Source organism: Astatotilapia calliptera, chromosome 15, assembly GCF_900246225.1.
Source record: "Astatotilapia calliptera chromosome 15, fAstCal1.2, whole genome shotgun sequence".
Classification (NCBI taxonomy): domain Eukaryota; kingdom Metazoa; phylum Chordata; class Actinopteri; order Cichliformes; family Cichlidae; genus Astatotilapia; species Astatotilapia calliptera.
Genome location: NC_039316.1, coordinates 25,699,512 through 25,724,230, shown reverse-complemented (window position 1 = coordinate 25,724,230; position 24,719 = coordinate 25,699,512). Strand labels below are relative to the sequence as shown.

At 46.9% G+C, this 24,719-nt stretch overlaps 1 protein-coding gene across 2 annotated transcripts in view; it reads right to left on the bottom strand.

The window, feature by feature from the left end:
• Positions 1–78: 78 nt before the first annotated feature.
• Positions 79–24,719, bottom strand: part of arid1b (AT-rich interactive domain 1B) — a 43,049-nt gene continuing 18,408 nt past the window's right edge. The window contains exons 5-23 of one of the 2 annotated variants that reach the window (XM_026142672.1): positions 22,305–22,545; positions 22,138–22,221; positions 21,793–21,948; positions 21,378–21,717; positions 20,874–21,056; positions 20,284–20,438; positions 20,096–20,202; positions 17,503–17,640; positions 16,587–16,796; positions 16,199–16,418; positions 6,252–6,387; positions 5,709–5,884; positions 5,256–5,403; positions 4,696–4,812; positions 4,426–4,507; positions 3,570–4,323; positions 3,322–3,452; positions 2,615–3,239; positions 79–2,116 (exon numbers count right to left, since the gene is read on the bottom strand). In XM_026142672.1, the coding sequence (XP_025998457.1) occupies positions 1,086–2,116; positions 2,615–3,239; positions 3,322–3,452; positions 3,570–4,323; positions 4,426–4,507; positions 4,696–4,812; positions 5,256–5,403; positions 5,709–5,884; positions 6,252–6,387; positions 16,199–16,418; positions 16,587–16,796; positions 17,503–17,640; positions 20,096–20,202; positions 20,284–20,438; positions 20,874–21,056; positions 21,378–21,717; positions 21,793–21,948; positions 22,138–22,221; positions 22,305–22,545 (5,034 nt within the window). In that variant the 3' untranslated portion in view covers positions 79–1,085. The remainder of the gene's footprint in view (positions 2,117–2,614; positions 3,240–3,321; positions 3,453–3,569; positions 4,324–4,425; positions 4,508–4,695; positions 4,813–5,255; positions 5,404–5,708; positions 5,885–6,251; positions 6,388–16,198; positions 16,419–16,586; positions 16,797–17,502; positions 17,641–20,095; positions 20,203–20,283; positions 20,439–20,873; positions 21,057–21,377; positions 21,718–21,792; positions 21,949–22,137; positions 22,222–22,304; positions 22,546–24,719) is intronic. The other variant, XM_026142673.1, reaches the window with a different exon arrangement.

The following is a 24,719-nucleotide window of genomic DNA, read 5'->3' as shown; positions in this document are numbered from 1 at the left end:
TTTTAGGTCCTACATGAAAGTCAGCACCAAATTAAGGCCAAAGTAAACAAGCTCAGAGCTGCGCTCACAGTGCTCAACCAGAGTTCATGTACATTTATTCTTTAACATGTCGTGGAACATATAAAGATCTCATACTGAAGAAACAGCATCTGTCAAATCAAACAGGAGACGTTCTGGATGTAGAGATTTTCTTTTTTTCCTCTCTCTTTACATTTCTTATAACTGTTTTGATGTCAGCAACATGATACAAGTACAGTTCTGCCTGCCCTGCCCCAACTGACCCCCGTACCTCCTGTACATACAGTCTCTCAAATCAAACACACCCTGTCAGATCAGACCCCATGAAACATCCTGAAGATGAGTTTTTTTGTCCTTAAATACAGAAACTCGAATGTTCAGAGTTGTGATTATAAATTCATAGAGAGTCGGGACGCCATCTTCTGGAGCTCAATGCACATCAACTATTTACAGGAGGAGGATGACGGTGGAGGGATCTGATTGGTGGACAAAACAAAGTTCTTAAAAACCCATTGGCTGATACTGCTGTGGTTCGGCAAAAATACTGATGGTCAAACGGCAGATGGTCAAATAATTCACATTAAAAAAAAAACGCCCAAGCAAACATATTGCACCAGAACAAAGTACGTGACTGAACATCAGTATTTCCTCTGTCATACCACGTGAGAAAAAACAAAAAAGACCTATCTACAACACTATTTAAATAACCCCACCCCCCCCAAACAGCCTTGCAAACAGAAAGGAACAACCACAAATGTTTAAAAAAAAACATTGAAGAGAGCCGGAACCCGAGCCACCGTCACACTTTGGTTCAAACGAAACAAGAAACCGACGAAACAATTAGAAAATTAAAAATACAAGTATTAAATATTTTGTATTAAAATTACTTAAAAATTCCAAACAAACATTTGCAGATGGAGTCGGAGCTTTATAGATTCTATATATATTCATTTGTATGTAAAAACATTTCTTTTCTGTTCTTAAATAAAAATATAATAGGAGCCAGTTTGTCACACGGGCGGAGCTGCTTACAGTGCTACTGAGCACGCTCCGTGGTGGTGTTTGTGTCATGAGTGGCCGATTTTAAACAGTACTTCACACATGATGGCCGCCACAGAGGAGTTGAGTGCGGATGACAGTGAGATGTCGAGCAGCCGGCTCTCATATAGAACAAACTCCGTCCGGTTCTCCTCTACCCGTGCCATGGCCAGCAATGCTTTGGCGGCGCGGCACATCATGTTGATGCTGGGCGGCTCTGGCGGCACAGCAGTGTGCAGCAGGCTGTGCGGGTTCTGCTGGTACTGGGCCATGGCCACACAGTCCTCCAGGAAGCCAATGAGTGTGCCCACACTGCCTTTTTGTTGGGCAACCGCCCTTGCCGCCGTGGGGTCGCCCTGCGCAAGGTTGGACAGCACAGCCACTGCCATCTCCCGGCACACCTGACTCTTCCTTTCGCCCACCAAACGCACCAGTGTGGAGAAGAGCTTCTGCTGGCGAATAAAGGGCGGCGTGGCGAGCAGCAGGTCCACGTTGCAGTCCTTAATGCTCAGCTTGCACAAACACTCCAACACGAGTCTCTGTGGTGTGAGTGACGAGAAGCCGCCCATCGTGGAGAATGGGTCCTGCGCCTCGGCAGATGGGCACACGATCCAGTGCAGTAGCCCGTCCAGGATAGGCAGGCAGATGCTCTCTGGGTACAGCGACAGATCCAGCTGGCCCGAGATGTTGGCCAGCGTCACCAGTGTGTTCTCCCTAAGCGCCGCCAGGCAGTCCCACCACCACTCGTCCCGGCTGCATGCCAGACCTTGCTCCTCCTCCCGCTGGTAGGTGGGCGGAGTCCGTTTCCTGCGGGGGTGGCGGTGGTGCAGCAGCACAAGCCGGCCCAGGATCAGCACCAGCCCAGGATGCCGTGATAGCATGGCGTCGTTCCCGGGCACAAAGGAGAGGCCGCGCACGATGTTGGAGATGCAGACGCAGCGTTTGGCCAGCGCGTCCTGCCACGGCTCAGCGGTGGACAGCGGGGCCTCATCCCAGCAGCGAGGCTCATCCTCCAGCTGGCTGATGGGACTCTGAGCTTGTGAATCCTGACCTCTGACCTCTGAGCGGACAAAGAGAGCAGAGTGAGATTAAAGGGGCAACAGAGACACCTAGTGGTGGAACAAATTGTAGATTTTTAAAAATTAATTGAATTTTTTTTTTTAAATTGCAAAAAATGTAAATTTATAAATGTCAAAACATAATGTTCCATCAAATTAAAATTGAGAAACAAGTCATAACTTCATGATGTTAAGTACTAAAATTTTGCAATTAAAGAAAAATTCAAAAAATTTAAATACTGTGACATAAAAATTTTTAGAAATGTAAAATTTGTATTTAATGTAACTTTATTCCTCCGTCACTAAATTATATAATTTTATGTATTTTTTATTTATTGTAGATGTAAAATTGCAAAATGTAAGAAAGTTAAGAGGATGCACAGTTTCAGGATTAAGGTGATAAAAAGTTTCCTTTAAAGTCTGACAATCAATAATCACTTGAATCATTTTATTGGTGATAATATTGATAAATGTCCATATCTCCTCTCTTCAGGTCTTACCTTCTCCTCCGTCTGGCTGGTTTTGCTCTTCTCCTCCGCCCAGCTCTTCCTTGCCTGTTTCACCCTCTTCCCACTCGGGTGGGTGCAGAGGGACAAAGTCTCCTGTGCGGGACTCGAAGTGTGTCAGGATGTGAGTGGTGGAGTCTCCTCCTCCGGCCTTCCAGTGGAGGAGGCCGCTGATGAAGCCATTGGGTCGGTTCAACTTGGCCCAGCGCTCCTCCACCTCCTCCCACCCATCGCCGGTCTCAACCCTGATTGGCAGCTTGTCGTACTTGCTGGCCTGCTGGAGGCGGGCCTCTGCTTCCTCCATGTGCTCCTCCTCCTTCACCTGTGCTTCTTCTTTGACCACAGGTTCTTTCACCTCCTCCTCAGAAGGCATGAGCAGCGGTGGCGGCATGTCTTCCGCCTGCTCAGCTGACCACCTCTGAATCTTCTGCTCCAACGCTGTCTGGCCGTTGGATTCTGACGCAGCGGCTAGCAGCTCCTCTGTCACCTCCTCCTCAGGGAGGGGCCCCAGCAGGGAACCCTGCCTCACAGTTCCCACTTCATATTCCTTGAGGATGCCGAAGATCTGGATCAGGCAGCGGCGGTAAAACTCCACAATGAGCTCCAGGAAGCCCGGCAGCTGCAGGAGGAAGAGGAGAAAGGTCAGACTGACAGACATCAGACACACGGACGATGAGCAGTGAGGAAGATGAGGCTCTGACCTGCGGGAGGCTAAAGGAGCCGACGGTGCTGTCATCGTACAGCAGGATGTTGATGGTGTCCAATGCCCATGTGCTCTCTGCTAACAAGCCAGACTTCAGTGACATCATCACCCGCCACGCCTCTGGGGTTCCTGACCAATAACAGCACAGAGTGAGTGTCAGCTGACCCCGGCTGCCTGCCGGCTGAATGAAAACCTGAAGAAGAAACAACTCCCTCTGATGTGTGTGTCTCTGTGTGTGTGCCGCACCTGTGTCCTTAGCGGTCAGTCGTCGCCGTGGTTTCAGTTTGGGGGGCGTGGCCTCCACAGAGCCATGGGGGAAACTGACCTCCCTGTTGATGAGTGAGACGGTTTGAGAGGTCAGCGGTCCCTGCGGCGCTCCCAGCACTGGTGGTTTCTTCATGGAGGGAAGGTAGGGTGCGCTGTTGGGTGACAGCGAGCTCCCCATGGGCCGGGGAAATGTGGAGGGGCTATGAGAGCGAGTCACGTGGTTGGGGATGGTGGGTGTGGCCTGGAAAGAAGCGGGAGGCTGTCTGGAGGGCAGAGGAGGAATGGAGGTGGCGCTGGCGGCTGAAGAGTGGGGGGGGTATGGAGTCTGGCGCTGGCTCGGGTGACCGGGGGCCCACTGGTCGTCCTGTGGAGCCCTGCTCTCCTGGTCATCCCCTCGATAGGCGGGTCCCTGACCCTGCCGGCTGTACGTATAGCCCATATCTGTCCTGGGGTGCCACATGTTGGCCTGCGGCACTTCCCCGGACCCCCCAGACACCGCCGCCGGCCCTGAGCTCATCATGCTGTGCTGCGGGGGGCCCTGGCGGTCGCGACTGTAAGGATACGGGTACTGGCCCTGGATGGGCCGGCGCTCAGGGCCCATGTAGCCCCCACCTCCTCCCCCATAGACGGGGAACATGTCGGGCTGCTGAGAGCCATACTGCTGCACGCCGAACGCCTCGCCCTCGTGACGCTTCGCTGGCGGGTACATCCCCTCCATTGGACGCTTGTATCCCTGCAGACAAACACCAGAAATGAATCCAGACCTGAAGTACCCCCAGACCCCTCAGTGACGTGATTTATCACACCAATCGGGACTCGTTTAGGAGGCGCTTACCTGCTGCTGAGGGTACAGGGACTGATGGGAACTGTAGGCCATGCCGTGAGGATACTGCTGCCCATAACCGTCATGGCCGTGCCTGAAGAGCCAACACAGGAAACTTAAATGATCCCATAATCATGTTAAACTGTTTAAACTTGGCCGGGTTTAGACTATGATCTGATATTTGGAGCAAATCTCCCGTGAACAGACAGTGTCACACAAATGACAAAGATGACATCACATGAAAGCTCTATAATTGAGGGCTGGTTACATCCACGCTCTCACCTCTGGTGGGGGAATCTGTTGGTGGGAAACATGCTGGCTTCGTTTGCAGACGGACCCATGCTGTTCTGGCCTCCGGGGGGCGCCATGCCTCCCTCAGGGCCCATCGCATGTTCCGGCCTGTGGGAAACAAACAGGTGAACTCCTGCAGTAGAGACACTTCAGCTGGTTTCCCGTGTTTAAAGTTGTCACCTAAGACTTTTTTAAAGCCTTGTTTGCACTTTGAGATTATTTCTTCTTCTAAAACATTTTTAATAATTGGTTCATAGAGTTGACAGTGCCATGATGATAAACAGTTACACGGCTAAACTTTTTAATACAAACAAAAAGAAACCAAACTGTGTGTGTACAAACAGCAGACGTGCTGCAGGGCAAAACTGAATCACTCACAGTTATGTGCACTTTTTCATTCATAGATTTTAAATACATTCAGAAAAACTGGACTCCTGTGAAACACGAAAGACATTTTTTTAGTCTAACTGGTGGGAATACAGTGGCTGAGTTCAGACAGACTCACATCTGTGTGGGGCTAACGCTTCTTTAAATCTTGAGCAGAATCTCACCTGCGCTCATAGCCGGGGCTGTAGGAGTACTGGGGTCTGGGGCCCATCCCTGCCAGCGGTCCAGAGGGTGGCCCACGGTGGTACATGTCCTGCATGGCTCCACCGCTGGGCATCTGACCGGGACTGAAGGCCTCGCCGGGACCCGGACCTGACGGCAGAATCAAAAACCTGCTGTGAACCCCAGAAAGACACACTGATCCTGAGCTATGTGTTAAACTATGAACCCTGATGTGAAACTGGCTCGGTGGTGATGTACGATAATGTGATGTAATCTGCAGCAGCTCCTGCAGTCAGACTGCAGTCAGACTGAAAGTTCAAGCTTCAACCACCAGGGGGAAGCAGTGGACTAAATACAGTAGAACTGCATGGATTACTGCTTCTTGAAAACACAAAGTGTTATCAGTGTTCCTGGTTCTCAAACAAACACGTCCTCCTCAGTTCTTCCCTCCTCACCCTTCCTCACTCCTCCATAAGGGTCTTTGTTGGCATCATACTGCATCCTCATAGGGTCTCCTGGACCACCTCCCTGCTGGTAGGGAGCACCGCCGGGTCCCAGGCCTCGTTTGCTGTGGAAGGCTGGATCGCTACCCTCAGAGAATGGGTCTTGCACACTGACTCCTCCCACGCTCCTAAACATAAAACACAGACATAAGAGTCACATGAAAGTGTTCGGGTTCACATCATTACCTCCACACGCAGCATAAAACCTGCAGATGGATGGTAACAGAGGCAGCTGTAACTGCTAGCTGTCTGCTAGCTTCACCTGAGCTGGTCCTTCTGGAGCCTTTTTAGTGACATCATGTGACCAATAACATGGCGCCTGTGAGGTTACTGCACCAACAGACTGAGCCTGATGTGTAATTCGGAGGCATCACAGTTGCAGCTGTGCAATCGTGATGCGAACGAAAACCTTTAAGTTCCACTCTGTTGTGGCTTCTTCATGTTCTTCATGTGCAGTTTGCTCAGGTGTGTTTAACACTGAAGCTCTGCCCCTACCTGTTTCCAGGCTGGGGGGCCATGTGGCTCTGCGGGGTGGAGGCGGGGGTCGGGGGCTTCAGGTCTCCGGGGGCATCGGTCAGGGAGCTGCTGCTGGACTGAGGGGTGTTTGGACCCTGCAGAGAGCCCGAGTTCGCTGCAGAGACACAGACCAGAGTTACATAATCATGTGACATCACACCGCACACCAGAGCTCAGACACGCCTTCTTCATCAGCTGCTGTCTAATCAATTGGCTGACCTACAAATTAGGGCTGAACGATATATCGCATTTGCGATAATATCGCGACATGATCAAGTGCAATTTTCTAACCGCAAAGGCTGCGATTATACTCTGGACATGTCCAAATTCATGGGCTGCATCCTCCTGAGGCCGCATTTGTAGACCGATTACGTCACAGCGACGCGCCGAAGGCTGTCCAAATTACTACCATATCCCAGAATTCATAGCGCGGCCCAGCCAAACTCCAGTTTCCAGCAATGGCGGCCGCTACTAAGTTTTAAAATTACTCATACTAATCTTTCTGGGTCACAAAATAAACTTTTAACATATTTTCAGGCGAGAAAGTAGTTGTGTAAACATCAAATATCTGCTCGGTTTATCAAGATATCCCATATTTGCAAAAGTGCTTCAACGTTTTCAGAGGCGTCTGCTACCCACCAGCTCGACAGCTAGCCGGGAGCTCGAGGATAACTGATGCGGCCGAGAACGGCACAACTCCCGGCACATCATTTTCAGATCACCGCGGAGTTTCGCTGCTCGGGTTAAACGTAATATATAAGTCACTTAGACAACCTAAAAATGTTATTGTTGGGCTTTTTTCAGTGTTTTGTTTGTTCGTGAGTAAATCGGTTTGGCTGAGATTAAAGTTATTAGATTAGATAAAATAAAACTTTATTAATCCCGCGGGTGGGTTCCTCCTTGGTTTTCACACAGCTGACTAAACGTCAAACAGAAAACTTATTAAACAGAAGTATGAGACAGTCGAGAATTTACACCAGTGTCTGGTTATATTTTAGATAGCAAGAAGCAGACGGCGGAGTTTATTAAACTCCACCGAGACAGCGGTGACGCTAATCAGAACTAGACCGTCCAATTTCACGCCTTTAAACTTTAAAGGCGTGTTTGTGTGTGTGTTTATACAATTGCTATTATGTTTGCACTTTATGTGTAATGTTACTGACTGCAGAGATCAGTAAGATGTGTGTATTTTTTATTTATTAGTTTTATTTATTTAATATTATTTTTTAATTGAATGACTGTCTAGTAGTTCACAGATGTCGAAAAACTGAGTGTGGTAAAGCCACTGATTTTGTTTATGTATATTTCTGCAATCTGCACATTGTACTGACTTTCATTTTAATGTTTACACCAGGGTTCCTTGTCAGCACTTTATGCTCAGATGTTTGTAAGCTAAAAATAAACTATTGTGTATGTTCAAATATACTGTTGTGATTGAAGAAGTTAAATAAAAATGTCAGTCATCAATTCATGCATCACCTCATGTCATCATAACAGAGGTCTGTCTTCCAGGAAAGAACAGTTTAAAATTAATGTAATATAGTATTGGCCATACTATATGATGTATTGCTTGTCTTTGTTTAATAATACAGAAGACAAAGACCTTAAAAAATAATCGCATATCGCATCGCAATCGCAATATTGGGGCAAAAAATCGCAATTAGATTATTTTCCATAATCGTTCAGCCCTACTACAAATCACTGAATTTTATATTTTCAAACAGTTTATAGGAACATTTTAGGTTTGTTTGCGTCTTGTAAGACAAAAATAAATAAAGTCGACTCAAACCTCATTTTACAAACCAAACATTTGATTGATTTGATAAGTGATGCGGCCGATAGCTGTGACCTTCACCACTCTGTGATAAATCAGTGCACAGGTTTCACTGTGCAGAGCTCTAAAAGTTACAACTAAAATTTTAAAATGAACCCTAAAATTTACAGGCAACCAATGAAGAGAAGCCAAAACTGGAGTAATGTGTGACCTCTTGTTTGTGCCAGTTAAAAGTCTCGCCGCAGCATTCTGTACAGTGTGAAGGCGATCCAGAGCTGATTTGTTGAGACAAGTAAAAAGACCATTACAATACTCCAAGTGAGTAGAGATAAAAGCATGAAGAATCATCTCAAGTTCTGCCTTTGACACCAGTAGCCTGAGTTTAGAAATGTTTCTTGGATGATAAAAACAGTTTTGAAACAGTTGTTTAGAGAGTTTCTCAAGCAACATTGAACTGTCGAAAATAACACCTAAGTTTCTGAGACTCGATTTAATGGAAGGGTCTAAAAAACTGATCTGCTGCCTAATTTCTGAAGACATGTGATCAGGAGCAATAATCAAGGTTTCTGTTTTATCTGCATTTAACTGAAGGAAATTGTCATTTAACCATTGTTTGATTTCTGACAGACAATTATTTAAACAAGACAATTTATACAACTCAGAAGCTTTGAAAGAACAGTACAACTGAATGTCATCAGCATAGAGATGATAAGAAATATTATTGTAACGTCTGATAATGTGGCCTAGAGGGAGTATATACAGCAAAAAGAGAATAGGACCTAAAACAGATCCTTGAGGTACCCCAGAAGACAGAACTGATGTTTCCGACAGCACATGATTTATACAGACAGTAAAGGATCTCTCAGATAGATACGACATAAACCATTTTAAAACAACACCAGTAATCCCAAACAAGTCCTTCAGCCTATTTATCATGATGCTGTGATCAACAGTATCAAAAGCAGAGCTGAGATCCAACATAACCAGAACAGTGTACTCTCCAGAGTCTGCTGCCATCAGAATGTCACTAGACACCAGACTGGAAAATGTCCAGAACATTGTTCTTTTCCAAAAAGTTGTTAAGTTGTTCTGCAACTGTTTTTTCCAAGATCTTTGACACCAATGATAATTTTGATATCGGCCTGTAACTGCTTGGAAGAGATGGGTCCAAATTTGGTTTCTTTAATATTGGTTCAACAATAGCTTGTTTAAAATAGCTGGGAACTGAGCCAGTATAAAGAGAAGTATTAATTATTTCTCCGTCTCTGGGCTGGGGCCCTGGCCGGGCCTCGGGGGCTTGGGTCCTGGTTGGCCTGGGCCCCCTTTCCCTGGCGGGTCGCGGAGTATGGGGGTGCCTACTGGGGTCAGCAGGGGAGCTGGCCCCAGGGAGGGGTCACTTGCCCCTCCCTTCCTTCCCTCCCCATCTCCAGCAGCCTCCCTCTTCCCGCTCCACCACAACCACCCACACATGCAGGGCCTTGGAGTAGGGGTATGTCACCAGGGTGCAGAGGAGGCTACCCCCCGTCCCCTTCTGGCTGCCTCTGCCTCAATTTTATCCCACAACTTAGACATTCACATTACTCACACTCTCATTACACATACATATAGGATCTTGGGGGTGGGAACGCTACACGGACTCCAAAAGACCATCAGGGTGTACACCTCACCCCTGGCGTCGTTGCCCACCTCTCAATTTTAAATACATGTAGACATTGAGGGCTAGCAGGAGGGACTATGCGCTTACCTGCTGCTCTCTGGCAGGTAGCTCCATGCCCTCCTGGGTTTTAAATGCACCTTAGAACACACATGCATCAACACTACAATGGGTGTTGATGCATGTGTGGGTGGAGGGAGGTTTGGAGTCTTCTCTCACCCCCATTCTCTGCGACCTGCTGGAGCGGGGGGGCTAGGAGGAGTTGGCCGTCCGACTGCGGTCTGGAGTGTGGGGCCTCCCTGCTGCTGCGGAGTCGGGGCGGTCTGCCTCTCCCCACCGCAGGGAAAAGGGTAACACGGTCTGGGTGCAGTTCCCCCCTCCAGGGGCAAGGGTACCTAGACCCGGTTCGTAGAGTACGCTTGGGGAGTGTGATCGTGTGTACAGCGTCTCTTTATGTCTGTCTCCACGTTGGTTGAGTGTGGAGTAAGTGCATATGAGAGCATGAGGGTGGGAATGGATGTTTGTGTCTGTGTGTGCCTGTATGTCTGTGTCTATATGTCAGGTTGGGTGTCAGACGCCACCTCTCTGGGGACATCTCAGGCCCTCCAAGGTTTGGAGGTCTATCTCCCCCCCCCCACCACTTCCCCTGCCAGTGGCGGACTCCCTCAGACATCGGTGCGTTGGTGGTTCTTTGTGTCTGGGGATGGGCGTCCAGGTACACACCGGCTCACTCCTTGGCGGCCGCTTATCGGGGCCTGGAGCCTGGGGCTCGCTCGGGCCACTTCGGAGGTGGGGTGCCCCCGGCCTCTCGGCCTGGGGCTCGGTCACTCAGGCACGGCTGGCTGCCGGCGGAGCTCACGGGCGCATCACTGCAACCCCCCCTGGCTTCTGCTCCGCGGCTGCTGAGTGAGCCCTCATCTGGGACTCTCCTCAGCTCTTTCTGGGACAGTGGCGCGGCTGCCCCTCTGTTGGTCTTCCTTGGTCTCTTGTGTTCTGGGGGCCTCTGGATGTCTGGAGTTTTGATCTCCTCCATACCTGCTTCATGCCCTGGAGGACGGGGCTGTGGCCCCCCCACACCCTCTAGCAGATCATTACATGAAGGAACCTTTAAAAAAACAAGCGCGTCCATGCTCACAGGTGTACACACGGGTGATCACACCCACAAACTACACCCTTTTTGGCTCCTACCTCACTGTGTTCTGTTGATCTTATGTGCTGCACAATAATGTTTAATATTTAGTATTTACTGTCATATTCCCATATATCATTGTGATGTTGTTTATTCTATTACTCTTGTTCTCTTCTGCTTGTTTTCTTTTTTCTTTCTCAACAGGTGATCCAGGTGATCGATATATGCATTTTCTTTTCTTTTCTTTTTTTCTTTCTGCCCATTCTGTTGTTTTTTGCCCTTCTCCCCCGTCCCTCTTCTCAGCTGTTTTTCTTTCCCTCTTTCTTTCTCCCCTTCTTTCCTCCAGTCAAGTCTGTCCCGTATTCAGCAAGTGAAAATAAAATAAACAATAAAAGGTGAATCAAATGGACCATTATGGCAAGGCTGGGATGGTCAATTTGGTAAAGTAAATCTGTTGGGCATCTTTCTTTGCCTTTAGACAACAATTCTGATGGCAAAAGAGCCAAACGGGACAGGCAAAAAAAAAAAAAAAAAAAAAAAATTATTCCCAGAATACAGGGGCCAATAGAGTCAAACACACTAATGAAAAATGATGGAGGAAGTACATCAAGGTGGCTTGAAGTCAGTTTCATTCAACCAAGCAGAGCACTGATGTCCTGTAAGGTAACAGGAGTAAAAGAGGACCAGGTATCAGAGGTAAGCAACGTGTCAGTGTGATACTGAGAGGATGATGGAGAAATATTAGACCTGACAGCAGCGACCTTATTAACAAAATAGTTTAAAAAGTCATTACAATCAGATTTAGTATAGACTGGTACATGAGGAATATCAGGAGAGACAATGTTTTTAATTGTATCAAACAATACTCTGGGATTTTTCTTTTTTGAAGCTTTTAGATTAGCAAAATATTCCGTTCTGGCATTTTTTATCATGTCGTTAAGTGAGAAAATTGATTCCTTGAGATGTACCCTATGGACCTCAAGCTTGGAAGCCTTCCATAAACGTTCTAATTTGCAACAATATCTCCTAAAATTTCGAATATTTTCATTTATCCAAGGACAGAAATTTGAAGAATGGACAACATTTAGTTTCAGAGGTGCCACCGTATCTAAAATAGATTTACATTGATTATTAAAAGACAAAATAAGTGAATCCATATCATTTTGAGCCATGCGAGGGACAAACATGGCAGAAAACCTTCTAGCAGCATCCTGGTTTATAATCCGCCTTTGGATCATCAATTTAGGAGGTGAAGGATCCACGTAAAATGACAAATTAAAGAATATACAACTATGGTCACTCACATGGACATCTTCCACACATACACACATACAAACCCAGGGAGAAAACAAGATCAAGAGTGTGGCCCTTTGTATGTGTGGGGCCAGAAACATGCTGCTTAAAGTTAACAGACTCAGTGATAGTGATGAGCTCAGCAACAGTGTTACAGGAAGCGTCATCAATATGAAGGTTTAAGTCTCCCAATATTACAACCTTCTCCAGTTTAATGATCGATGTCAGAAGGTCGTTAAATTCAGTTAGAAAGACCCCAGCAGGTCCAGGAGGTCGATAGATTAAAATACAGTAAAAGGTTTTCAGAGAACCGACCTTCATCATCTGTGACTCAAATGAAGAAAAGAAGTCCGAGGTCATCAGTTTGCATATGAGTCTGTCCTGGTAAACAGCAGCAAGTCCTCCACCACGTCCTAAACGACGCGGAGTTCCAATGACAGAACAGCCAGACGGGCAGATTTCATTCAAGTGGACATAATCCTTATTTTGCTGCCACGTCTCAGTCAGACACATAAAATCTAGAGACTCTTTAATAAAAAGATCATTTAGAATAAATGATTTGTTTGCTATAGAGTAGAGATGGACCGATCCGATATTACGTATCGGTATCGGTCCGATACTGACCTAAATTACTGGATCGGATATCGGAGAAAAATAAAAAATGTAATCCGATCCATTAAATATCACGAAAGCACCTCACAAAACTTGCAACACGCCGTAACTCACCTCAGAACGTTAGCACGTCGGAGCAGTATGCATCACGTGATAGAGCGGCTGTGGCATGCTGGACCTGTCGGTGGTCTGGATAGCATTTGGAGCTTCGCTAGCAACCCGGCATTTCATCTCCGACAAAGTTATCCCGAGAGAAGTAAAGCAAGTGTGTAAGTCCATCTCTGAATGTTTGTAAAGCATTCCTGCGTTAAGCTTAACAAGCGACTGCCTCTTCTTGCTGCTACTTCAATCATGAAACTGCTTAACGATCAGCTGATCGGCTTTTCTGTCGCGAGTCCGTGTCTCTAGTTTGCTTTTGGCCCATTTTGCACCAGAAAGAGGAAACCAGCGGCTGAACAACAGCAGCACGTTTAAGCTTGATCAGCTATTGTTAGAATTTATTTAATATTACTTTCTACTCCAGGATCTTTTTCTACGTAGCTGACGCTGGTAACTGTGCAGGGGCGGATCTAGCAAAGTTTAGCCAGGGGGGCTGATAGGGCATTAACAGGGAAAAGGGGGCACAAAGACATACTTTTCTTTCTTATTCTCATTTAAAATGTCTAGCTTTTAATAAATAATTATCTGACACCCAAAGTTTTAATTTGATGTAGAGATGGACCGATCCGATATTACGTATCGGTATCGGTCCGATACTGACCTAAATTACTGGATCGGATATCGGAGAAAAATAAAAAATGTAATCCGATCCATTAAATATCACGAAAGCACCTCGCAAAACTTGCAACACGCCGTAACTCACCTCAGAACGTTAGCAGTCGGAGCAGTATGCATCACGTGATAGAGCAGCTGTGGCATGCCGGACCTGTTGGTGGTCTGGATAGCATGTGGAGCTTCGCTAGCAACCTGGCATTTCATCTCCGACAAAGTTATCCCCGAGAGAAGTAAAGCAAGTGTGTAAGTCCATCTCTGAATGTTTGTAAAGCATTCCCACGTTAAGCTTAACAAGCGACTGCCTCTCGCTCTCCGGCTGCTACTTCAATCGTGAAACTGCTTAAATGATCAGCTGATCGGCTTTTCTGTCGCGAGTCCGTCTCTCTTGTTTGTTTTTGGCCCACTTTGCACCAGAAAGAGGAAACCAGTGGCTGAACAACAGCAGCACGTTTAAGCTTGATAAGCTGTTGTTAGAATTTATTTAATATTACTTTCTACTCCAGGATCTTTTTCTACGTAGCTGACGCTGGTAACTGTGCAGGGGCGGATCTAGCAAAGTTTAGCCAGGGGGGCCGATAGGGCATGAACAGGGAAAAGGGGGCACAAAGACATACTTTTCTTTCTTATTCTCATTTAAAATGTCGAGCTTTTAATAAATAATTATCTGACACCCAAAGTTTTAATTTGATGTAAAATGAATAGAAGTCCATTATTGTATATAGTAACTGTTAAGTCTAATATACCCTAGTAAGCTATAGTACTTTTTCCTTTGGGAAGGTACCATCTGTGCAGTCTGCAATTTTGTTGAAGAAAGATGTTGAATCTATTTAATATTTCTTGAAAAATAATTGATTTCTGTGCATTTTTTTTCACACTGCATCAAATTAAGGTTGATTACGTCGATTAAGCATCATGAGGTGGAGCGTGAGGGGTGGTTCCTTATTTTTTATTTATTTATTTTTGTTGTTGCTGGGAGTTGGAACCCTATTAGTTAGGTTGCTTAATATTTACGCTAAGTACTCTTTAAAATACCAGAATAGGGAGGATGGTGTAGGTTTAAGTTTATTAGATTGATCAGTATTGCTGAACTATGAAATATTTTTTTTGTATACAGGTATAACAGAATAGCTTTAGTGTAGTTGTTGTTTTAAACTTGAGTATGAACTTGCAGACTTGCAAAATGCAGCAAGATATTTTAAAAAACAGTTTTGTTGATTAAAAAACACTATATCGGATTCATATCGGTATCGGCAGATATCCAAATTTATGGTATCGGTATCGGACATAAAAAAGTGGTATCGTGCCATCTCTAATTTGATGTAAAATGAATAGAAGTCAATTACTGTATATAGTAACTATTAAGTCTAATATATATACCCTAGTAAGCTATAGTACTTTTTCCTTTGGGAAGGTACCATCTGTGCAGTCTGCAATTTTGTTGAAGAAAGATGTTGAATCTATTTAATATTTCTTGAAAAATAATTGATTTCTGTGCATTTTTTTCCACACTGCATCAAATTAAGGTTGATTACGTCGATTAAGCATCATGAGGTGGAGCGTGAGGGGTGGTTCCCTATTTTTTATTTATTTATTTTTGTTGTTGCTGGGAGTTGGAACCCTATTAGTTAGGTTGCTTAATATTTATGCTAAGTACTCTTTAAAATACCAGAATAGGGAGGATGGTGTAGGTTTAAGTTTATTAGATTGATCAGTATTGCTGAACTATGAAATATTTTTTTTTTGCATACAGGTATAACAGAATAGCTTTAGTGTAGTTGTTGTTTTAAACTTGAGTATGAACTTATACAAAATGCAGCAAGATATTTAAAAAACAGTTTTGTTGATTAAAAAACACTATATCGGATTCATATCGGTATCGGCAGATATCCAAATTTATGATATCGGTATCGGACATAAAAAAGTGGTACGTGCCATCTCTACTATAGAGTGAACGTTTAGCAGGGCGAACCGAATTGATGACGGTTTATCTGCAGAATCTACAGCTGACTGCAGCGGTACTTGAATTAAACCTGTGGACCTGCTGGGCAGGGCGGCGACTCCAGAGTTGGGAATACCCTTGATCGATGAGCAGACGTAGCTGTCACCAGCAAAACGGAAAATGGATGACAGACACAGAGTGAGCAAACTGCTTTCGAGCCATGGGGCTCGGGTCCCAGGCAAACTTCCCCAGCAAACGACAGGAGAGGAATGAATCACATTTTAACTGCAAAATATTCACTTACTCTAATATCATTTATTTATCATTCTGTGATTTGACAGTTAAATTTAAGATGTTCGAAATGTTTTCAGAGCGCTCTCATCAGTCTACAGTGTTTCTTTGGTGTTGGTGTGTCTGTGAAACCAAGGATAAAGAAGGAAACTGAGAGGACAAAGACAAAGAGACAACTCTGCAGTGAAGAGAGAGCAAGACCGGCATCGTGGGAAATTAGGTCAGTATGAGGTCACTGATGTTTACATTCACACTCTCCTCCAGCCTGCCTGACAGCTCGCAGTGTGTGTTACATAATTGGCTGTGTGTGTGTGTGTGTGTGTGTGTGTGATCCCTACAGCAGCATCAGTAACACCTCCTTTCTCACAGTCTCACTCTCGTTTCTGATTTTTACACTTTCAGCTGGAAACAGACACAAAGCTGAGTGTGAACCTCTCCGGTGTCAGAAGATCTGTCTTACCCGGGGAGGGCGGCTGGATCTTGGCCTGGAGTGACGGAGGTTTCTTGGCGTCTCCGGCGGGCCCTGCGGCCTCGGGTGGTGGCTCCTCGCCACGCTCCATCTTGCACTCATAGGCGAACAGGTACTGGATGTACTGCTTCTTCAGCGAGCTGGCTGAGCTGCTGGACGTCCCCACGTTTAGCAGGGATGACAGCTCCCTCCACTTCTTATTCTTATTCACCTGAGAGCCACAACGGGAACACGGATTCAGAGACAAGCAGATGGCAGGAACGCACAACCAAATTTATTTACCGATCGATCTCCACGACCTAATGAATGAGGCATTAGCTGAACCCTGAAGGAGGAAGAAGAGGAAACAGAGACAGAGAGAGGATCAGTGCTGCCTCACCATGGCCAGTCCTCCAATGTCACGGACAGCCAGGTACAGCCTGCAGAGGTCTAGTGGCTTCTTCCCGACGGCGGGCAGGTTTGGGACAGGCGTGCCCCTCTCGTCCATGAAAGACAGGTATCGGTCCACCCACAGCTTCCTCTCTGGCTCAGAGCCCATCTCGTACAGCCGGGTGATCTTCTCGTTGGTCATGGTGGCCACGCTGGGCTTCTGCAGAGACACAGACAGCACCTTCAGCTTTCCATATCACAGAGGCGGAGCCAACATGTCAGAGCTGCAAAGGAACCTCTAAATAAGACCGACACACCCACACCTGTCTACAGGTGACAGTTTGCAGCACGTCAGTCATGAGCGGCACTTTAAAACCACTCAGACAGATCTGTCCACGTTACTAATAAACATCCACCAGAAACTCCGAATCAGAGTTCAAGAGGTCAACATGGCAGCAGTCGCTGGCGTGGAGGGAGAAGCACCTCAACCCTCAGCTTTTTGCTGCTTCATCCTACGAAAATCTCAGATCTCCAGAAACAGGTAAAAAAAACAGGAAGTTCAGATGAGGTGGACGCCTGCATGACTGTGACATCACCTGCAGCCCGTTCAGAAGTGAACGTTAACCACAGAACGATCTTCTGTGACTTTTAATATAACTACCAACTGCCCCACCCCTCAGGTCTGTTTCTTTTGCTGCTCACATGCTACATTTCATGAAATTAAGCAAATGAACTCAATGAATGATAAAGAAATGGACACAAAATAACATCTGAACCACGCGGATTCATCTCATGCGGTTTGTGTCTGAAAAAAACCGTCTGCAAGTGACGGGATCCGGAGTCAGAGGTTTTTCATCCACGAGCAGCAGGAAGTGTCGATGTAATTAGTGCAAACTGTTGTTGTGTTTGTGCGTTGCGCTGCTTACCGGGCTGCTCGGCGTCCTGAGCCAGGCGGGGCTGCTGAGGCCATCGCTGTCCTCACCGTGACAGGACGACAGGCTGGCCGAGCTGGGGGACATGGGGCAGGGGGGGGGGGGCTGGGACACACACTGTGAGCTGTAGTCCTTTGATACAACACAAACACACACACACACACATATCAGAAGGAGTTGTTTCTTCCTCAGGTTTTCATTCTCACAGCCGGCAGCAGTCTAGGTTGGAGCACCTGCAGTTAGCCGACAGCAGAAACAACATGTCTGCCAACAGCTGGTTAAATGCAGAGAACCAGCCGCTGCTCTCTGGTTAATTACAGCGAACACGAAAGAGTGTGTGTGTGTGTGTGTGTGTGTGTGTGTGTGTGTGTGTGTGTGTGTGTGTGTGTGTGTGTGTGTGTGTCTGTCTTTGTTAGAGACGACAGGAAAGGAGTGAAGACACACACTTGTGTGGTTGGTTCTCCTTGGTTTTTGGTGTGTGCTGCTCTGGATGTGAAGCCTTTGTTAAACTAACCACATAGCCTGGTACGGTGGCCCTCAAGGACAAATCAGGGAAACGCACAAAAAAAGCAGCACGTTTGTAAGCAGAGTTGTTCCGGCGTCTCTTGTCATCATCCTGTATGTTCTCATTTCAGTGAAATGTGACTTTTAGCAGCTCTCTCCACCTGTCAGTGCTCATCAAGCATAAAACCCGTCCTGTATAAAATGTCACTCAACACAGATTCAATAAATGCTCACGCTGATGAAGCCGTCTCCTGTAGGTGGTGACGGTTTACGCCGATCGGGTTTCCTCTCGTTATCGAGGGAACAAGAACAGACGACTCGCTTCACTTTCCTCGTTTTCTCACATCTATTTTGAAGTTTCTCTGACAGTTGACATAAAAAACATCACCTAACTTGTGGAGTGTCAAACCGCTTCCGCATGAAACGCAAACTGGGAAAAATTAGCAGCGGCGGCGTCTAATGAGGAAGCCAAGCTGAGACTCTCCTGCAAACAAAGCAGCCTCCGCTCATCACCTGAACCGCCTCGCGTAACCCCGACTGCCACAAACAGCTCGGCAGCGGATGTGATCAAGGCCGACACTTCGCTGTTAGATAACGAGGTGAAGAGAGTCAGAGAGAGCAGTGAGGAGGAGGAGAAACTCTGCAGCTGCTAAGCCGAGTGAGGAAAACAAGAAGAAACAGACAAGAGAAAAGAGAGCGCCGCTCTCCGCCTCGTGTTGGTTATTTTGGGTTTCTGTTACTCTTCCAAACCAGCTGATGAAGCAAAGACGGGTTCAGGTGTAATGAGTGGCATGCTGCTAGGAGTAAACTGATCAGTGCTGTCAGCCATGATGAAGAGAACTGCCTGAGAGGAAGGGTGAAACTTGGGGGAATCGCTCTCCTACCCCCAGCTTCATTCTCACAAACACAAATAGATCCCGTTTGCACGTTAGCGTCAGCTCAGCATCTGCTGCCACACAGCCTTCACCTTCACGGCAGTAAGCCTTAAAGGCCGTCCACACATACAGACCGACAGAGAGCCTCAGAGATGCAGTGAAATAACCATTCTCAAGGTAAACTCTTTAAAGGATACCGCTGACTGTCAGGTGACAGGTTGGTAAGTATGTTAGAGTCCACAAGGAGCCAACCATCAGCACTGGGTGGGGCTTAAGGCACTGATGGTTCAGCAGTTCATTGGATCACTTCCTACAGGAACCGCCCACAGACCTGCCGTCCCCGACACGCTCAGACGGGTTTATCACTTTTTACAAATTCTCTGTGGATTATTTCCGTTTTAATCACATCAGTGTAAAAAACAGCAGTTAACTTGCTAGCATCGGACCTGCGGCAGGTGCAATTTAATGACATCATCAAATAAACTTCCGACTTAAACTGTGGTAAAATCAGAAGAACTTCAGTTACGAAGAGGCTAAGCTGCTCTCACGTTAGACTGGGCGCTCGTGCATCTGTCTGAGCGTGCTCAGAGAAGAAAGCTCTCTTTTATCCCTACTGCGTCTTGTCTCCTTAATGGCAAATAATTGTCCTTGAACTTTCTGTCATTATTATTGTTATTATTATTTTATAGTATTGTTCTGTTTATTTTTATCCTCCAGCTGCTAAACTAAACTAATTTCCCCTTGTGGGACAATAAAGACATTGAATTGAATTGAAAGCCAGAACCATGACCAAGCAGCTGCTGTAATTGGTTAGTAAAAAGCCAAAGAGGGGTTTGTTACAAGCAAAAAGATTAATCGCACTAAAATGGGAAAAGAACAAGGAAACCGAGTATCACACAGTGGAAAAAACAAATGATGGTGGCTTTGCCATTGGAGCGGATAACATGTATACTGAAAAGGAAATTGGATGGTTTTGAGAAGGTGTGGAGACCATTTGTGAATTTTGTAGAAGGATTTGTATTATCTGAGGAGGACGAGGACTGAGGGCAATGACATTTGATTTGGGATAATGATAAATTTAGGCCTTTAACGGAGTGACAAATCTGATTACTTTTTTGTTTTCTTTTTGCTGTCTGACTGTTTGTAAGTCATTAAAATGTAAAAAATAATAAAGATATTGTTGGGGAAAAAAATCCAAAGAGAGAAACCTTGGGTTTGGGCTCTCCTACAGGACCAACACCCTCTTTGCTCAGCTCCACCCTTTGCTTGGCATCTGCGTGAGGACCCATCCCTTCAGCTGGCATCATCACGGGGCCTGAAAGACCAAGAGATCAGAATTCATAACCTCCGCAACGTCCAACCAGTCTCTGACAGGTGCTCAGGTCTGCGTTCCTACCTGATGGTGGGGCACTGTAGGGGGGTCCCTGTGGCGTCATCCTCCCAGAGTTACTCCCTGGCTGTTGACTGTAAGGACCTCCAGGACCTGCGTGGCCTCCTGGACCTCCAGGGCCCATTGCACCCAGCGGTGTCATGCCCGGGTAGCTGCCCTGCCTGGAGAGGAAAAAGGATAAATGACCATTACAAAGGCGTGGAACAGGCTGGAACTGTGTTGTTAGAGGAGCCAAAGAAGCAGAGCTGAGGGCTTAGCAGGTCAGAGCACTGACCCAAGCAGGTTTCCATCCAGAACAAATATTAATTCAGTGTCCAGTTTAAAACTGCTGTTGTTATATTAGAAATTTGCTTGGTGGGATAAATAGCAGGTGGCGCTGGTACCATTTAAGCATTGTAGAAGAAGAACATGATGTTTTTAAGAGAGCTTGAATCAAAGTTGAAACATGTTGTGACTGTTAGCTTCAGCTGTGGGTATAAAACAGCAGCAGCAGCAGCAGCAGCCAGCAGAACCACAGAAGAAGTAGTTAGTAAAACGTGTCATTAACCCTCTGTGAGCTATAGCAGACCCTCACAGCTGTCTGCTAACAAACCTACCCATAATGCTCAGAGGGGGCCTGCACAGCAGGCTGCTGGGGCTGAGCACTGGCACTGAGCTGCTGGGAGTGGTGCTGATGAGGGTGGGTAAGAGGGTGGGAGGGGTGGAGGGTGGGAGAGAGGGCAGGTCGACCGGTGTGCCAGGATGGGCTGTGGTAGATGGGTGAGCGAGCGAAGGGAGGTCTGGAAAAATGAAAGGAGGATGGAGGGAGAGAAGGAACAAACGTTCATCAGTCTGAGCCCAAAAATCAAAAACAAGCTTCATCACAATTCAGTCGGCTCCACAGGAGCGCCGGCTTCGTCCTCTGGGAGTTTTCCATGGACACACTGGGAGGTTTGAGCAGATTTAAACTGACTCTAGTTTTTAACCCCTCAATAAGAAAAGTTAGGATGAATTAAGAACTAACAGCATCATTTCACAGATTTATATTTAAAAGCTGCTGATGATTGTGAGGACCAGGCCACCTCACCGAACTGTAGCTAAAGCTCGGTGGGTCAACTCACCTGCTCTGATTGGCTGCTGTAGACGGTGCTGATGATGAGTTGGCACCGGGTCCGGTGGTTGGGACAACCTCAGGTGGCTTACAGCTGGTGTTGGGTCCCGGGGGCCCCATGCCCTGCCCGGTGGCCTGCGGCATGCTAGGTGAGGTCGGGGCCAATGTGCCTCCTCCTGCAGGGTAAGGCCGCCCACCCACACCGGGCCCGGGGCCAGGACCACGGCCCGCTGGGGTGGACGGGCCCTGGCCGTGCATGGGACTGCTGGCGTTCAAGCCCAGGCTGTTGGCCAGGCTGGAGCCCGCGCCCAGGCCCGGCCCGCCATAATGTGGGGGCCGCGGGTAGTTACCTGAGTAGGACCAGACAAGTTACCAGAGATGCAGTGAGAAGTTAGAAAACAAAGTGTTTTTGTGATTTAACCAACCTGGAGGGCCGTACTGCCCATAGGAGTGGCCGGCCTGCTGGTAGGAGCTGTGGTGCATCGGCCCCCCCGGCCCTGGGTGAGGGGTCATTGACGAAGAGGACTGCTGGGGCCCAAACTGAGACCCAGAGGTGCTGCGCTGCATGGTGGGTGGGAAACCTGGAGATGAAGATAAAGGTGGTGGGGGGAAGGGACAGGGTTAGCCTAGCAGTAGCTTAGCTAACATGACAGACTGTAAAAACTCAGAAACCATGAACCTTAAACCTCATTTAACCTCAGACGCTGACATACAAAGATTTAAAATGATTGGTTAATCTACAATAACTCAGTTGTACTGGTGACTTGTACCTCTGTCCTGAGTCATGGCAGACTGGGAGGAATGGGGACCAACATCTGGACCAGGACCTGAGACCTGAGGGGGCATCTGAGAGCCTGAAACAAACAGAGTTGTTACTCCACAGGAACATCAAACGCATCACAGGACCTTGTGATAACACTCATAACTGTGCTCCCACCTGGTCCGCTGGTGGCGGGGGAAAGAGGTCCGGATCGCGATTGGCTGCCAGAGGCAGCGGGGGACGGGGAGGGGGAGGGTCCGGTGCGAGGTGGCGGAGGGAGGCGAGGGGAGACGTGCGGGGAGAATGGAGAACGGGCTGGAGTCCCCTGGTCGCCCTGAGCACTGCCGGAGCCCGATCCCCCCGAACTCACCACCGCCTCTGTGCCAGTGGGCAAATCATCGATGGAGCCGGAGAGGTCCTGAAAGACAGCACAGAGCAGCAGATGATAAAACACCTGTTGGACATTTTTCACACTTGTTACCTGTTTGCATCAACTCAAGTGACTTCTAAGGACAGAAAATGGCCGAGTGCTTTAAACTGAAGACACAACCTCAGCTGACTTCTGTGATTTATGATCATAGTTTAGTCTTTTCCGACAAAACCTGCCACACAGTAAACTGACAGAAACTCATATGTACCTGAACTGAGTGAACCAACCACAACTAGCAGCTGTTCTGATGCACGTTGGACTTTAGCTTTCCGTTTTATTTCTTACTCGTCTTCTGGTGAATCGTTACAGCCGCTGCTGCTTGGTAAATGACATCAGTAACACCCTCACAGGAGGATCATTGACCGCTCTTTGGTGCCGGCTCGTAAACGCCTCCTTCAGCAGACGCCATAATAAGGCAAGGAGGTGGAAACGTCCCAGCTGTAGCACATTAACCTCAAAGCAGCAGAGCTGAGTGGAAACTGCTCTGAGTCTGCAGCTTCTGAAGGAGCGAACGTCACGGCAAACCTCGAACAGAGAGGTCACCATGGACCTTGGTGCAGAGAAAATGGATTTCTAGCTGCGCTTCATCTGTTTTTGATTAACAAGAGCTGACTGTAAGTCATGTACAGAGGTGGAAAAAACCTGAATATTCACTCGTTAGTGTACAAAATTGCAAAAACTACAAGGAGGAACTACTCGCCAAGAATTAAAGTTTTTTTTGGCTGACTAAAAAGAGGAAAAATCAAAAAGGCTGAACATGAACCTACAGCCAAACACAGCACTGAGGAAAGATTCAAATGGCTGCATCTGGGAGTCTGATTGGTTCAGAGCAATGTAACGGCTGTCATCTGTAAAAACGAGGGTTCATGTGCACACCAATGAAGGAACGTTACACCCCAGTTGAAACCTGCCGAGTCTCCTCATTTCAGTCCACCGAAAGAGTCATTTGGGGCTCAGCGGACAGGCGTCATTAACACTGGACACCCTCACCTGAGAAAGCACCTTTGGATGTGTCCCAAAGCCTGCTATGCTCTCTGGATAGTCGTAGAACACCTATTTTAAGGTTTTTCTTCTTATAAGGATTTATTATTAGTCCCAGTCTCTTATTACAAACCTTTGCTGCCATCAGCACGAATCATGCCAGCTAAAAGCAGGTGAACTGTGTTGTCTTAAATGCAATCTGGCCTCACAGCTCTGCTGTTTTCAGACTTTCATTAAGTTTTTCTTAAAACATGAAGGCTACGCCAACTCCTCCACTGTCTGTGCTCCACATCTCCACAGTTTCAAATTCAGCCTGGCTGTTTTTGTTTGTTCTTGGAGGAAAAATGTGAGTTCTTTGTGGAAAATGTAATTTATCAGGAGAGGCTGAGTCCGTAGAGTAAACAGAGGACTGGACTTTAAAGCAGAAACACATCAGTAACAGAAATAAAAGCAGAGCACCGAGCGGCTGAGAGAAAGAACAGGGAGGAGCAAGCGGAGGTGAAGGAGCCGCCACGGAGCGACGTGCTGCAGGTCGGTGATTTATGGCCGTAATTACCCTGTTTCATTAAAGCCTCGCAGGCTCTGATTGGATGAAGAGAATTTTCCGACCTCATCGCTCATTCGGAGTTTTCCTGCAGAGAGAACAACACGCTTCTCTTTGTTTCTCCAACAGGAGCGAGCCCTCTTTCTCCTCCTCCTCTAACAGACAGCACCTCCCTGAAACAGGTTCTCCATTAAACAGCGATGAACACCGCCGGCGTCATGTGATCACACACCAGAACAGAAAGAGTCAAACATGGAAAAGTGCAGAGGTGCGCTCCAATCATCTGATTGATCTATGGGGATCAATTTTAGAGCAGCTCACGTTTCATTTTTAAATCTAAGTACTTATTGATGATTGCAAGTTATGTTTTTATTGTTGATAATAAATCGGATTAATCACCCAGTCCTACTCAAAAGTTTAAACATTTTAAAACAGAAAGGGACCAGTTCGTGAGTTTGAACGACAAAAAAGATTAAAAACTGTGAAGCTATCTGGCAGAAACAAATCTGTAGACGTGGACCCGTCTCTTCTTCTCTGTCAGTGTTTCTGTCACGTATGTCTTTCCGAGAATTAGGGAAGCGTGTCCTTGTTCGCTGCTAGGTCAAACCCATTTACAGGCGTCAAGCGTTCTTTTCTT